The 15,682-nt window shown below is 42.4% G+C and overlaps 1 protein-coding gene across 8 annotated transcripts in view; it reads right to left on the bottom strand.

Moving 5' to 3' along the window:
• CASK (calcium/calmodulin dependent serine protein kinase) overlaps positions 1–12,442 on the bottom strand; it is a 374,249-nt gene extending 361,807 nt beyond the window's left edge. For 3 of the 8 annotated variants that reach the window (XM_070366509.1, XM_070366506.1, XM_005889452.2), the window contains exon 1: positions 11,714–12,441. In XM_070366509.1, coding sequence (XP_070222610.1) covers positions 11,714–11,772 — 59 coding nt within the window. In that variant the 5' untranslated portion in view covers positions 11,773–12,441. Of the gene's footprint in view, positions 1–11,713 lie in introns of all 8 variants that reach the window. The other 5 variants (XM_070366505.1, XM_070366507.1, XM_070366508.1 and 2 more) reach the window with 3 other exon arrangements.
• Between the last annotated feature and the right edge of the window lie 3,240 nt (positions 12,443–15,682).

Below are 15,682 nucleotides of genomic sequence, written 5' to 3'. Positions count from 1 at the left end.
TCGTTGGCACATCATAACTCTCCAATTAGGGATGGAGATTTAGTGAGTGTTGTTCCCCCTAATTTTTTTAAAGCTATTTTTTTTTTCAAATACTCCATTTCTGTCAATTTCTAGTATGTTCTCAACTCTGCTTTCATCCATGCCATGGGCAATAAGAATGAAGGAAACAAATGTTTTCAGGCACTCCACATTTATTCTGTCTCCAGTCAGACAATAAGAATGTTAATGAGTTTCTTCCCCTTTAGCTTAGGGTCAAAAAGAGAATCCAAAAGCAACAAACACACACACACACACACACACAACCACCTAAACGTATAGTATTTCTCCATTTAACAGTGAAAATATTTCAGTGGACCAGTCTCAATATCTTTATATTTTGTAGAAACAACCTACTACTATGGGGCTATTCAGACTATTCACCAACCTTGAAGGTAAACAAGACTGGGAACTGGACAGTCAGCTCCAGCTTCATTTTTAATCTATAACAGGATCAGCAAACTAAAGCCCAGGGCCAAATCTAGCCCACCACCTATTTTTGTAAATAAAGTTTCACTGGAACACAGCCACACTAATTTGTTTTCCCATGGTTGTCTTCACATTACAATGTCAGAGTCTAAGTAGCTGTGACAGATGTGTGGCTCGTCAAGCTTAAAATATTTACTATCTGGTAGTTTACACATAGTTTGCCAACCCTTGGTCTACAAATATCTAAAATTGTTGAAGATCAGTATAAACATGTCCACGAGATAAAAGCTTGACCAACAACCCGTAAAATTTGCTTTATGTCACAGTGTCAAACAGACTCTGTAGGCAAACTCTGATAGTACTCACCTGATTAGAAAGCATTCTAACCCTCATAGACCACTGGTGGGAATGTAAAATGGTACACTTTGGAAAACAGTTTGGCATTCCTTAAAAAGTCAAAGACAGTTACCATTTGACCCAGCAATTCCACTTCTAAGTATATACCTAAGAGAAATAAAAACAAAACTTGCACATGAATGTCCATAGCAGGATTAATTATAATAGCCAAAAGATGAATACCACCCAAATGAATTAATTTGTCATTAATTGACAAAAAGATCAACAAATGTGGTCAAGCCACAGGATAGAATACTATTGGGCCTTATAAAAGGAATGAAGTGCTGATAACATCTACAACAGGGATAAACCTTGAAAACCTTATGCTTAGAAAAAGAAGCCAGTCACAAAAGGCTATAATATATTGTATGATTCCATTTGCATGAAATGTCCAGCATAAGCACATCCGTAGAGACAGAAAGCAGATTAATGATTACCTAGGGTAGGGAGGGATGAGGAGTAAGAGTTAAAGTATACAGAGTTCCTTTAGGGGGTGATGAAAATGTTCAGAAATGTATTACGGTCACCATGCACAACCCTGTGGCTACACGAAAACCCGCTGAATTGTACACCTTAAATGGGTGAACTGGATGGTATGTGAATTATACCCCTATACAGCTGTTACTCAAAAAAAGGCATTCTAGTAATCTGCTAAAACACCTAAAATCAGAATATTAGAGGCTTATATTTTGGAATACCTCTTAAAAGACAACCAGTCTCTGCTTATACTAAATGAGAAGCAGTGTAACATTACTAAAGAGCAGGCACTCAGGTCGCGTATGTTGTTGTTTAGTCACTAAGTTGTGTCCGACTCTTTTGAGACCCCATGGACTGTAGCCCACCATGTTCCTCTGTCCATGGAATTTTTCCAGGCAATACTGGAGTGGGTGGCCATTTCCTTCTCCAGGGGATCTTCTTGATTCAGGGATTGAACCCGAGTCTCCTGCATTGGCAGGCAGATTCTTTACCACTGAGCCACCTGGAAAGCCCAGGTCACATATACTAAGGTGCAAATCCCCACGTTGCCACTTATTATTGCCACTTTGTCCAGGGTAAGTTACTAATCTCCTTATTTCTCAGTTTCCTTATCTGTAAAATGGGGAGGAGGGGTGACTGCCTCAAAAGGAAGGGTTGTGGCCAAGGTCATATTAGAAAAATATAAAGAATTAAAGAATTTAACACCATGTCCAGCGCATAATGAGCACTCAAACCATAGGATCTGGGGACAACAACAAATTCCTGAAGTTGTCCCTGTAGAATTTAGTTTTTTACTTATTGTTTGAATATTTATGTTACCAGTGTCACTAAAATAGGAGCTGTGAACCTAAAACTGCTCTCAAAAATATAAGAAATATTAATTAAAAAATAAAACAAAGTGAACATTTTTAAGAACTTTAAAGTGAAAGTTGCTAAGTCGTGTCCAACTCTTTGTGACCCCATGGACTATACAGTCCATGGAATTCTCCAGGCCAGAATTCTGGAGTGGGTAGCCTTTCCCTTCTCCAGAGGATCGTCCCAATCCAGGGATCGAACCCAGGGCTCCCACATTTCAGGCAGATTCTTTACCAGCTGAGCCACAAGGGAAACCCAAGAGTACTGTAGTGGGTAGCCTGTCCCTTCCCCAGCAGATCTTCCCAACCCAGGAATTGAACCAGGGTCTCCTGTACTGCAGGCAGATTCTTTACCAACTGAGCTATCAGGGAAGTCCCTGATCTTAAGAACTTTAAGATTTATTTAATTTTCCCTACCTGTATTCCTCTACTCTTTTACTCAATCAGCACAACACCCCTGCAAGGTCCATGTTATCACTCTCATTTAACATATAAAGAAACTGAGGCTCAGAGAGCTTAACTAACTTGCTCAGGGTCACACAGCTAGAAATGAATGCCTAAATGAAAAAATGAACGAATGTTAGCACCACTAAATTTTACACACATGGTAGAAAAGAATGTTCATTTCACCGTATTATTTATGTAATAGAGCCTGTGTTTAGCACTGAGAAAGTGCACATTTGGAAATTGTTGAAACTTATCTACATAGCTGCCAAAAGTAATTTGAGTATCTCAGAGACATTCTAGAAATAAAAAATACTTATGCTGCACTTCACAATCACTAATCCATGCAAATGGCTCATGAAGCAGCTATCATTCCTTTATAAATAAAGGAGAAAATGGTGATAATGTATCCGAAGGTTACCAGATCAGATCTTAGGGGGCTGCCTTACAGTCTTCAAAGCACTGTTGATCCATATGTTTGGGGGAAAATAGATAAGGGTAAGCAGGAAGGATATGATGTTTCTTATCAGTTTTATAAGGTAGTAATGTTACAATGGTAATCTGCACATGATAGCCAGGGCCAGAGACCTCTGTAACTGAATTAGTAACATTGTTTTCATAAAACATTAAAATCTTCATAGGGTTAAATCCATCCTAGATTTGAATATACCAAAATACTCTGAACTCAGGGTTAGAATTAGAAGCCTGTGATACAGTCAATGTATAATATTTTGTGTTATTAAACTACACTGAGAGAGGATACAATCAGCATTCTTATCTGTAAATGATTCAAATATTCAAAACAATGGTAACAAAGTAAAAAAATGTATCAAAAGAAATAAAAAAGAAAAAGAATGTGTAACAGAATCAAGAAGTTGAATTGCAACAATATGCACTTAGATACAAAGAAACTGGCTTAAGTATCATAAAGTAATCCTTTCTCCTTGTGAATGGATGTGGACAACTCAAAAAAGGCCAACAAATGAATTTAGTTGGTGGGATGGGGGTAAGAGGGGTGTAAAATGGGAGGAGAGTATTACAGTTATCCAACTGGGACCAAAAACCTTGAGGCATGGAAGAATTCAGTTCCCTATAGGTGAAGAATTTAATACGAGAACAATGGTTTGAACTTAAAGTGTCTAAAATTTACTTTGTCATTTCATTAAAAGGGGCCCATTTAATTCAAGTTAGGCACCAAGCTTGGGAATCAAAAAGACCTAACCTTAGGGAAAAAAATGGTTTTACCTAAAAGCCAGCCATCAGAATCTGCAAAACACAAGTAAAGTGAAAAAGAAATGTACTTTTTTTTTTAACCCTAACTATGTTGTGGAGAAGGCAGTGGCAGCCCACTCCAGTACTCTTGCCTGGAAAATCCCATGGACGGAGGAGCCTGGTAGGCTGCAGTCTTTGGGGTCGCTAAGAGTTGGACACGACTGAGTGACTTCACTTTCACTTTCCACTTTCATGCATTGGAGAAGGAAATGGCAACCCACTCCAGTGTTCTTGCCTGGAGAATCCCAGGGACGGGGGATTCTCGTGCCGTCTATGGGGTTGCACAGAGTCAGACACAACTGAAGCGACTTAGCAGCAGCAGCAGCAACTATGTTGTTGACATAGATTCACAGAAAGACAGTATAATGGTACCAACATCCACAGAAATGAAGTCAGAATCTTGCTTTTCAGTCACATGAGGAATGGAATATTAAGCATCATATTAATATTTATTTTGATAAATGCTTTAAATAGCCTCTGTTATAGACAAGCCTATTCTTGGTCCTCAGTCAGTGCATTGGCATTTTATATTATTGATCTGCCCCACCTTGAGACTTCTGTGATCCAGCTATCCCAATTCTTCTAATTTCATGAGTTATACTCCAAACCACAAAACCCCACTGCTAGTTCCATCAACCCCCAAGAACTCACTCATTCATAGTTTAACTTCCACAAAGTTGATTTCCAAATCTTCACTATCATTGTAGACCTCTCATTCAAACTCCACCCATGTATTTACAGCTACGATCACTTAGAAATGGCCTGCACTCAACTCAAAGTGCCATCCATATCAAGGAATACTGGGCTGCAGTTTAAGGGAAGACAGAGTTAGTTAGTTAGATAGATATATAGATGGATATGGAAAGGCCATCAGATATACTATGTACAATGTAAAGTGAATATTTCAGTAGAATGTACAAATATGAGCCCATTCTGTTTTTAAACAAAAATCTTCCAGAAGATGTACAAAAACTGGGGACTTTCTTGGAAGCCCAGTGGTTAAGACTGCTCTCTCCCAATGCAGGGAGTGCAGGTTCAATCCCTGGACAATGGTTACCTTTGGAGAATAGAGCTATGGATGGATGGTGGGAGAAAGGAGAGATATTCACTATTTACCTTTGTGTCATCTATATTTTAAAATTTTATAATTTTATAAATACTAATAAAAGAAAGTTAACAGAATATTATTAAGTCTTAAAACTGCAAACATATATGAACTCTCTAAGTCAAACTAGCTTCAGAAGTAAAATCTTCCCAGTGTAGAAAGACAACTAAAAAATACACCCAAAATGTGAGAGCTGTGCACCCACCCCATCAGCTTGTGCCTGGGGTTAGGTACCTGCCCCGCACTTGATTACTAACTCAGTCACTTGATTACTTAGGTGCTCAGTGTTGACAGAGAGTGGAGATGCTCACCACTCAGCAGCTGTGGTTCAGTACACAGTTTTCAGAGTCAGAGAAAACAATTTCAATATTTTATCACAGGATATAGGAATAACTACCCTGTGGAAAGAACCCCACCCCACTCTCAACAAACACCTATCTCTGAAACCTCATTACTTCTGGTTTGGCAACTTAGGAGTAATCAATCAACTATTCTGTCTGTTGGGGCAGGCGAATCGGAAGGGAAAAACTGGAGAGTAAAAAGGGTGGAGAAAGTTCCGAACAAATTATATTTTGGATGGATAGTCAACATTCTATATTGCCATGGCTAAGGAATGCATAAACTTATCAGTCTGGTGGCAAACGCTGATATTTTATTAGAAAGACAAAAAGAAAAATGAAATAAGATGAGACAACGAACCTCTGGGCTTCTCATGTGGCCCAATGGTAAAGGATCTGCCTGCCAATTCAGGAGATCCCTGGGTTCAGGAAGACCCACTGGAGAAGGAAATGGCAACCCACTCCAGCATTCTTGCCTGGAGAATCCCATGAACAGAGGAGCCAGGTGGGCTACAGTCCATGGAGTCGCAGAGTTAGATACGATTAAGCGACTGAGCATGAATGCATGGAACGTCTACTGAAGAGGTAAGAAATTTAACCAAAATGTCGAACAATTAAAATTTGCAGTAAATTCTGGAAATGAAGACATATGCCTTACTTTAAGGACACCCACTGCAGTATTTTCACAGCTGGAATCAACAGCAGACTGCAGCATGAAATAAACGGGGTTTAGAACTGGTAGGATTCCCATGTGATCTTGAGCAAGTTACTGATCCCTCTGAATCTCAGTGTTTTCTGTAAAATGGGTACAATGAAAGGAGCTAACATATGTAAAATGCCTAATATTTGAAGGCATAATTGTCCCTTCATGAAAAAGACATGTTAAGTTACAAAAGATTTTTTTTAACTTGTGAACATATGTCAAAGTTCCTTTAAACCATTTCTTCCAGATTTAAAACGTGAAAACATTTACAAAATGCAATAATTCAAGCACCATCTCCAAAAGTGAGGTACGCCTGCTTCTTTAATTTACTGAGTAGAGCTATCACTGAGGATGGTGAAAGAATTTTCAATTTAAAGGAGCTATCTAGAAACACAATATAAGGGACATTAAGGAGCTATAGTTCATCAGGTGAAACCATTGCAGATACGAGGCAGAAATGGAGGGTTGGGGGGAATTGCACATGTCAAGGCCACAGAATATGTCACCATCTTGGAAGGTAAGGGAAAAACCACAGGAAACATTATGAAGACCATGTGCAAACCACACTTAAAGTCCTAAAGCAGTCTGTAGAAAGTGGACATGAAGATACTCGGAGAAGGTTGTGCACATGCACAACTGAGAAGCTCAGTTCACTCCAAAGGGGTCTTAGAATCAAACTCCGTCATCAGGGATCACCACTGCTTACCCCCTCCCGATAACACCTGCCGTCTGGAGGAATCTGCATGTAACATGCTTTTCCTCTGCAGGACTTCAGTTGATCCCCCACAGCTTGATCTTTCTGGGGCACCAGCACTCTGGTGATTGTGTTTCTTTTTCCCTTGTTAAATGATTGTCCCTCGGATCAAGCACTTCTTTCATGAAACATCTCATTTCTGGAAAATTCTTGGTTCCTTTAGGCTCTCACTTGACTTTATTTCCTAACATGAACAACTAGTTTACCTATCACGTCTTGCTAAAGTTCTTGGGAAAGATGTTCCAACATGATGTAACACTGTTCCTCCCCCCACCCCTACCCCATGGTACTAGAAACCCAAATCACTGGGCCAATCAATATATGTGAAAGCCATAGTAATTAGGACAAATTAGTAAAGCTGAATTTTCTCTATGCTAAATTATATATTCTGCATATTATTAATCTGGTTTTTACACAAACACTGCATTTAACTCAATTCTCTGACAAGCAGCATTACTGGAATTGCAAGTAGGAAATTTAAAGTATATAAGCAACTTAACCATATCCTTTTAATAGAGTGTATGTGCAAACACAATCCATACTAAACTGATAGATGCCTTGTTATTAAATTAAGTCGTCATAGTAGACAGCCATCATCAACTGTTATTGAAGCAATCCTTGTTCTATGCTGTTCCAAGCATCAGACAATCACCATGTTAGCATTAGATGAGTGTCATAAATCAATGTAAATCTTAAAAGACCCAAAGAAATCAACAGCAAACATAGGCTGAAACAAAACTGTTAATACAATAAGGCTCAAAAACACAGTGTAGAGAAAATAAAACCCATGTCTTGGTCTTTTGGCTTTGATACTCCCCCCCCAAATATTTATTCCACTTTTTAAAAACTGTGAGCCTTTGAAAAGCCAGTCCCAAAATATTACATACATAACCTAAGTTTTAAACCAGTGTCTCTCAATCATACCTGCACATTAGAATCACTTAGAGACCTTTAAAAAATACCAATGACCAGAACCCTCTCCCAGAGATTCTGAGTTCATTGCTCTGACACAAGGCCCTCTCATTGATCTTTTTTAAAAGCTCCCCTGGTGAGTCTAATATGCAGCCAGGTGGTCAACTACTACTTTAATACAGCCTTTTGGGACAATAATTGCTCTAAAGTTGATAAACATGCATTTTGCCTTTCAATGAGATTTTATTATAAAACTACTCAATTCATTCCATAGCTAATGAACAACTGTTACATTGCAGGTTTTGTGTTAATAATAAAGAAAGATATGTAAGATATATTTCCTGCCCTCAAGAAGCTCCCTGTTAGCTAGGGCGAGTGACTCATAAATAAGAAACTGTAACTAAATATGATAAGTGCTCTTGAGGTGTAAGCAAATACAGCACGCCTCACAAACTTGTATGTCATCCTTGAGCAAGGGTCAGACTGCATCATTCCAATTTTAGTTTATGTCCTACCAAAGCAGGAAAGTCAGAAGTTACAGGTTACTAAATACCCAGGCAAAAATATTCAGCCTACACAAGGTGAAAACAGTACATTTTGCTACTCTCTTTCACAGAAAACTGCTGTACCATGAAGGTAGGCATTTCTACATTTTAATTTGGATGAATCATTTTAAAATTTCCTTCATGTAATATTACTGATTGTGCACTTGCCTATAAAACCATCAATTTGCAAAAGATACAGTAAATGCTCATGACCATAAAAATTAGCTGATTACCTGTATTTGCATAATACCTTTCCCTTCCAGTAATTTGCTACATTTGCTAAGACAAGAAGTTTTGGGACAATGACAGCATAGACCGTTTGTTTCAGTCACTTGAAAGATGTTACATGGGAAAATGTCATGGAAACAATAGGCATTCAAGGACCACTTGCAAGACTTTCAAAAATAAGAAACACAGGGGAAAAGAGTTTAAATTAAAAAAAAAAGGAAGGGCATTCTCCCAATATTCATAATGAATCAGACAACTGATTCCCAGTAAAATAATGGGTGGGTGAGTGAGCAGGTAAGTAGTGAGGCAGGGGAGTTGAGTGGGTAGTCAACAGATGGGTAAAAAGGTGAAATCCATTTTAAAGCACTTCAGTGAAAATTTAAACCTGTTAAATCCTAGGGGTCAAACACAACTTGTGATGCTAATTTAGTTATAAAAGAGGAATCACAATTCCAGAGAACTTGGATAGCAATCAAGAAGGTTTTCTGTGCAAAGTGAATGTCTTCAAGGGCTTTCTGTTTAAATCCAGAGTTGAACAAATTCTGAGTTTAAATGCCTGCTGTCAGAGACCCTGCAAGAAAATCTCAAGTGAATTTCAATTTTCAGATCAATATATGCTGAGACAATTTACCAGAGAAAACCCTCCAACCTTTACACAGGGTGAGGAACACTAGCATTATGTTCTCTGCCACAAAGCCTACCTTGAATGCATTATTTCATGGAACGACATATCATAATCGGCACTGACCAAGTCAGGCTTTGTAGGATATGAACAAGGCTTCACATTCACAATAGTTAAGGTAGCCACAGAGGACCTATCACCTCAAAATTAGCTTGTTCCCCCTCCTCGTGCAGCTCTGAAGTAACAGAGGAGATGAACCTCGTTCTCCCAGAGGCATTTCCTGAAAATATTCTATCAATTACAAGTCAGCAGAATACCGATTGTGCTAATGTGATGCTGACCACTTTTCTTTTCAATATCCAAAGAGATCACATCATCACTCTTTCAGATCTCAAGGAATCAGAACTAGCTACTAACATTGATTCAATGATGCCTATATTCCATCATCACAATAGAACTAACATTTTAATCTCACATTTTCCGATTATGACTTTGCTGGCTCATTTGAATCAAATATAACTGAGACACAACAAACATCATTCCCCTTGGTACCCACTCCCGCCCCCACGCAATCATTTGGGGGCTTTTGGGAAACACCTTATTTACCTTCTTGGATGCCAAGAATGAAGAAACCAAGATTTTTTTTTTGACATATTTGTCTTTCTAGAACTGTGCTATTCACATATGGATACAAGCACTTGAAATGTGGCTAATCCAAATGAGGAGCTGAATTCTGAATTTTCTTTCTTTTTAATTAATTTACATTAAATTTAGAAAGAGATAATTCAGTTATTAGAAAACTTTTAGGTATGTTTGCAACAACTTGGGTATGTGAACCTACTTTTGCAAATGCAAATTTTATGAAACCTAAATACAGAACAAGTATGTCTGATGAAAATTCAGCTTAGTATCAGAACGGAGATGTATGGTTAGTGTAAAATACACACTGGATTTTGAAGATTATGAAAGAAAAGACGTAAAATACCTCACTAATGATTTCTATACTGATTACATGTTGACGTGATATAGTCTGGATCTACTGGGTAAGAGAAAATATTTTGTGAAAATTAATTGCACCTACTTGCTTTTAATCTTTTTAATGTGGCTATTAGAAAATTCACACATGCAAATTTTACATATATAAAATTATATACGTGGCTCGCATTAAATACTGTACAGACTGCTCTGCTCTAGAGCACTTCCACAACCACCTTAACAGAGCACATTTGGATACTGTTCTTCCAGTAGACAAGCTAGTCATGTAACAATAGGGGCAAAGAGTAACATGTCCTTGTATCAATTGGATCTGAGCAAAGTATGTAGCAAGCTCTACCCACAATCTCACCATGTGAGGCAACACTGTAATACCTCAACATGGAAGGAAATTAGTGAGTTATCCACACTTAAACAAATTGAAATTCAGTACTGCAGACAACTTAAAAAAGAGATTGAGCCAACTGCTCTAAGGTCTTGGTTTCATTTCCCAACTGCGGACCTTAAAATAGACAATAAAGCACCACTTCCAAAAAGAGGTAAAATATTTCAACGGTAGCTATCTACCAATCCTTAAAAACTAGGCAAAAAATTTCTCTTCAATTTTATCTCCTCAACTTCTAAAGCCACAGAATACACGCTGAACTAGGAAATCAACTTCAGATCGCCAGCATTTCCCTCACAAGCAAATTAGCAGGATTGTGCACTTGGAATACTGTTTGACAAGAATGAAAAGGAAACTATTCAAAACAGATTTAAGGAATGGACAATTAGATGAAGAACTGCAGATTTAATTCTCAATCAGCCCTGTGATTAATCTGATTCCCTGCTTTTCCCTAGTGTAATTATACAACACAGATGAAAGGATGAGCATTTGGACTGTCAGTTCTATATTCTGGACCAGCCCGGTGACTCAAAGCAGACGGCGCTACCACGCTAACCACCATCCCAACAGTCGAGGGAAGCCTCGAACACTGATTTAACAGTCATTGCATAACGAGGCATTAAAAATTCGGAACCCCCCAACTCTTTCCACGTTGGTCTACACCAGGTGAAGAATTTGCTGAAACCGAACGCACCCCGTCTTAAATGACCCCCTCCAATCCGGGCATGGGGTGAACACAAAGGCATGTATCTAATACCATGCACAATAGACCCACACCCCACAATTTAAGACCCTGGACGTTCTTTCTCTGTCTCTCCACGGAAGCAATGAAATGCAAGCTGCTCTTTTCTTTAATGGTCTGTGGTACACGCAAGGTAACAATAAGCCCAACTGTTCCCAGGAAGCAACTATAAAATCGGTTCTGCCACGTCCCTGTGCAACCGTCAGATAAAATGCAGACAGCAGATTTCAGCCGGCCCCACGCCTCATAAGGGGGCCGACCTCGGCTCATCGGCCTCCACGGATCGCCGAGAAGCCCCCAGACTCCCGCCCGGCTGGAGGTCCAGGTACACGTCTATAAATACTCCGGGGTGAGGAGGACAGGGGAGGAGGAGGGGAGGAAGGGCAGGGGGCAGACCCGGGTGGGTGCGGGTGCGGAAGGACCCGGGCATCACTAAATGCATTTTCCCACACTCCCGCTCCCCCGCGTGGAGACTCACTTGCCGATCACCTCGCACAGCTCGTACACATCCTCGAACAGCACGTCGTCGTCAGCCATGGTCCGGAGGGGACAGTGGCCGCAGCGTGGAGGGCTCCGAAAACGGGGGTGGGGGCGCCAAAGAGCTCAGTGCCCGGCCCCTGGCTCGCCTCCTCCCCTCAGGACCCGCGAGCCCTCGGTGCCGAGGACACTCGAGCGGGGCGGCGAGGCCCGGAGACTGCGGCGCCTTCCTCAGCTGGCGACCGCCCCGGCGCGGGCGGCGGGGCCGGGGCGCAGGAGCGAGGGCGGCCCGGGCCCGGCGCCGCCCGCCCGCCCGCTGCTCCTCGCGCTGCTCGGGCCGCGCTGCCCGGCGTGCGGATCCTCGGGGATCGCGCGGTGCCTCGCTCTCCTCTCGTCAGCCCGCGCGGGCCGCGAGGCCGCGACCGTTCCCTCTGTCGAGGCTGGCTCCGGCTCCGCGCGGGGCACCTCGGACTACAGGGGGGGCCGCGGCAGGACCGTGGAGGGAGGATGGCCGCGGAGGGAGGTGGCGGCGGCAGATCGGCGTTGGGGACCAGGAGGCGGCGGCAGAGACGCTCCCTCCTTCTTCTCCTCCTCCCGCCGCCGCCGCCGCCCGCCCGCCTGGGAGTGGGAGGGGGGCTTCGTGGGACTGGCTCTCCGTGCGGGCGGGAGCCACGGCCACCGCCTTCAACTCCTCCTCCGCCTCGGCTGCCGACCAGCTCGCGAGCCCCGCGCACCGGCCTAGAGCACACACGCGCTCCTCCCGCTCCGTCCGCGCGGCTTCCCGAACCACAGGCCCCGCCCACTCCAGCCCGTCGGGAGGCGGTGGCCCAAGGAAAGCGACCAGGCAGAGCGACGCATGCGCGCGCCGCCGGCCACGTCACGGCAAACCGGCGGGCGCCGGGAATCTACGAGGGGCGGGGGACTAGGGCGCCGGGGCGGCATCTGCTTAGGCGGGGGTGGGGCGGGGTCGTCACCCCCGCGACCAAGCGGCGGAAGGGGTCGGGGACAAAAGATCTGCACGTTCTTGACTCTCTGAGGCGTGAGGCTAGGAAGCCGGCCGCTCCCTCCTTTTGTAACCACGCGAAGCATTTCCCGGTTTTTGCTGGGGAAGGAGGCTCGGAAAGGGTCCTAATGAATGGGAAAGCAAGAACAGAGGTGGCGAGGTTCTCACTCCAGATCGTGCTAGGCGGGGGATGCTTTTAGTGCCACTGTCATTCCTTAATAAAAACGAGGGCTGTGGAAGAAGTGTTGTCCACCTACAAGAAAAGGACCAAACAAAAACTGTCCAGGAAGGCGTGCAACAGCAAATGGTAATTTGTAGAGATAGCTTATCCTGCATTCTGCCCCAAACTCAAATATCTATCCAGCGCCTGTTCTGAATAGAGACAGTCCCGAGAGAGGTCAGTAAGGCAGGGACTTTAAATTCCTTTGTATATTGCACCCCCCTCCCCAAGTCTCCAGTACCTACTCTGCTCCTTTTACTTTCTACAAATGTTAGGCATGTCAGTATAAAAATGCAACTAGAGGGAGTGGATGTACAGGGTCAGCCAGGGAGTGAGGTTATGGGTGTTGCCGCTGTGTTAGGTTGTATTCAATATGAAAATTTCTGTTCAACTGAGCATGTGCGGAATGAGCCAACGCCATCAGACAGGTATATGCCTCAGCTGAGGACCAATAAAAAAAGTCTTTGTTCCTCTGCACAGCAGAAGTGCCCAATTAGTTCATAAGTCAGCTTTGAGAAATCTGGTAAAATTCTCAGTGCAGTAGTTGAAAAAAAAAAAAGAAAAGAAAGAAAGAAAAAGATAGTATTTACTAAAGTGTGTGAGGGGGTGGAGACCCACTGCCTATTTTCTCTTCAGAAACATTTTCTACAAAACCTTAACCACTCCCTTAAGAGCCTGAGAGATTTGCCAGTGCTACAGATTTGAGTACTAGACTTTTTTTAAAATGCAAACCAGAGGGAAAAATGTAATTATGAGAGATTTTCCTCCTTTTCCAAAGAGCGTGAGCATTCTCTAGAGAAGGGAGCATCAGAACTTGGGAAACATTGCTTCCATTGAGGGTTCCGCACTTCCAAGTCACTCACTCCAAATTGGCATGTCCACTTGGTACCTACTGATTAAGATGTTACTCCATTCTGCCCTGAAGTTTACAGCAACCCTCATCTTGTCAGTTTCACTTCCTTTCCTCAGTCTAAGTCTGAGCTATGCCAAAGCTTGTCGACTTCATTCGGGGGTTTGTTATCTTCCACGGGGACCTATGCTCAGAGGTAGACAAGGACAATAATAAAAGAAATAAAGTTGAATAAAAAAGATGACCACAGGGATAGGTTTGCAGTCTGCTCATGGAATCACAATGGGTTTAGATTTGGAAAGTGCCCTAGAGGTCAGCCAGTCCCACTCTGTCATCTTTAGACATGAGGGGGTGCCACCATGATTGATCTAACTTGGCATTCCCTGGTCACTGGCCTTGAATGGTTCAAGGTCTTCCAACCAGCACAAAGCTTAGGACCTTCCCCTCACTATGGATGTGAAGCACTCTGTTTCTCCCCACCCCATTTCCCAACCATCACACTGGCTTGAATAAAGAAGTGGACACCCTCAGTTGTTGCCAGCAGACATCTCGTACCCAAAAGGCTAGTCAGACCTAAGATGAAGGTGGAACTGAGGGGCAGCAGCATAGAGATGTCGTCAATGACATTATTAATCTCTTGTTTAGCCAACTCTCTGCCCTTTCCCATCATATAAGTCAATGAATTCCCTTACTTTCTTAATCCATTTTGAGTTGGGTTTCCTGTTACTTTCAGAGGAAGCATGCTACAAATGGTACAAAAAGATGAGGAAACAAGTTCAGAGACAAATATATGTCCATGATCACGTACTTAGCTGAGTATCTAATCTGAACCTAGATCTCCCAGCTCCCAGTGTGCTATTCAGTGATACTTAAGTCCTCTGTAATACAAATCCCTCAGAACTTGTACCAGGCATTGTGGCTAGAGGTAGCTCCTCTGTTTTCTATAATTAAAATAACCAAGCCTCTTTAATGAAGTTAATTCTTCTCTAGATTTCTTCTAAAAGCCCAATACTCTTCAAACAAATAAGCACACATATAAATGATCAGCTGTCTATAATTTACTTGTTTTCATTTCCATGAAGAAAATGTTAAAGTAACTAGGTGCATCAGTTAGAGATTGTGTTTAAATGTTAATAATTGAATACTCAATAACAGCAGTTTAAACAAATAGGGGGACTTAACTTTTCCGTGGCTTCCAGGTAGCTCAGTGGTAAAGAATCTGCCTGCCAATGCAGGAAACATGGGTTCGATACCTAGGTCAGGAAGATCCCCTGGAAAAGGGAATGGCTACCCACTACAGTATTCTTACCTGGAGAATTCCATGGACAGAGGAGCCTGGCGGACTACAGTCCATAGGGTTGCATAGAGTTGGACATGACCAAGTGACTTAGCATGAATACACACAACTTTCCCCTACAGCAGTGGTACTAGAGTCTTGTGTGTTAACTGAGACTCTCAATTGATGCTTTTGAACTGTGGTGTTGGAGAAGACTCTTGAGAGTCTCTTGGACTGCAAGGGGATCCAACTAGTCAATCCTAAAGGAAATCAGTCCTGAATATTCATTGGAAGGACTGATGCTGAAACTGAAACTCCAATACTTTGGCCATCTGATGCAAAGAACTGACTCATTGGAAAAGACACTGATGCCAGGAAAGATTGAAAGCAGGAGGAGAAGGGGATGATAGAGGGTGAGATGGTTGGTTGGATGGCATCACTGACTCAATGGACATGAGTTTGAGCAAGCTTCGGGAGTTGGTGATGGACAGGGAAGCCTGGCATGCTGCAGTCCATGGGGTTGCAAAGAATAGGACATGACTGAGCAACTGAGATGGTCAAAGTCCCATGCATGAACTACTTTCAAGTAATTCTTCCTTTCTCACTTGCTGCACCCTGTCC

The sequence above is a fragment of the Bos mutus genome, chromosome X, assembly GCF_027580195.1.
Source record: "Bos mutus isolate GX-2022 chromosome X, NWIPB_WYAK_1.1, whole genome shotgun sequence".
Lineage (NCBI taxonomy): Eukaryota > Metazoa > Chordata > Mammalia > Artiodactyla > Bovidae > Bos > Bos mutus.
Note: the sequence above shows the minus strand (reverse complement) of the source record. Positions and strands in the feature narration are given on the sequence as shown.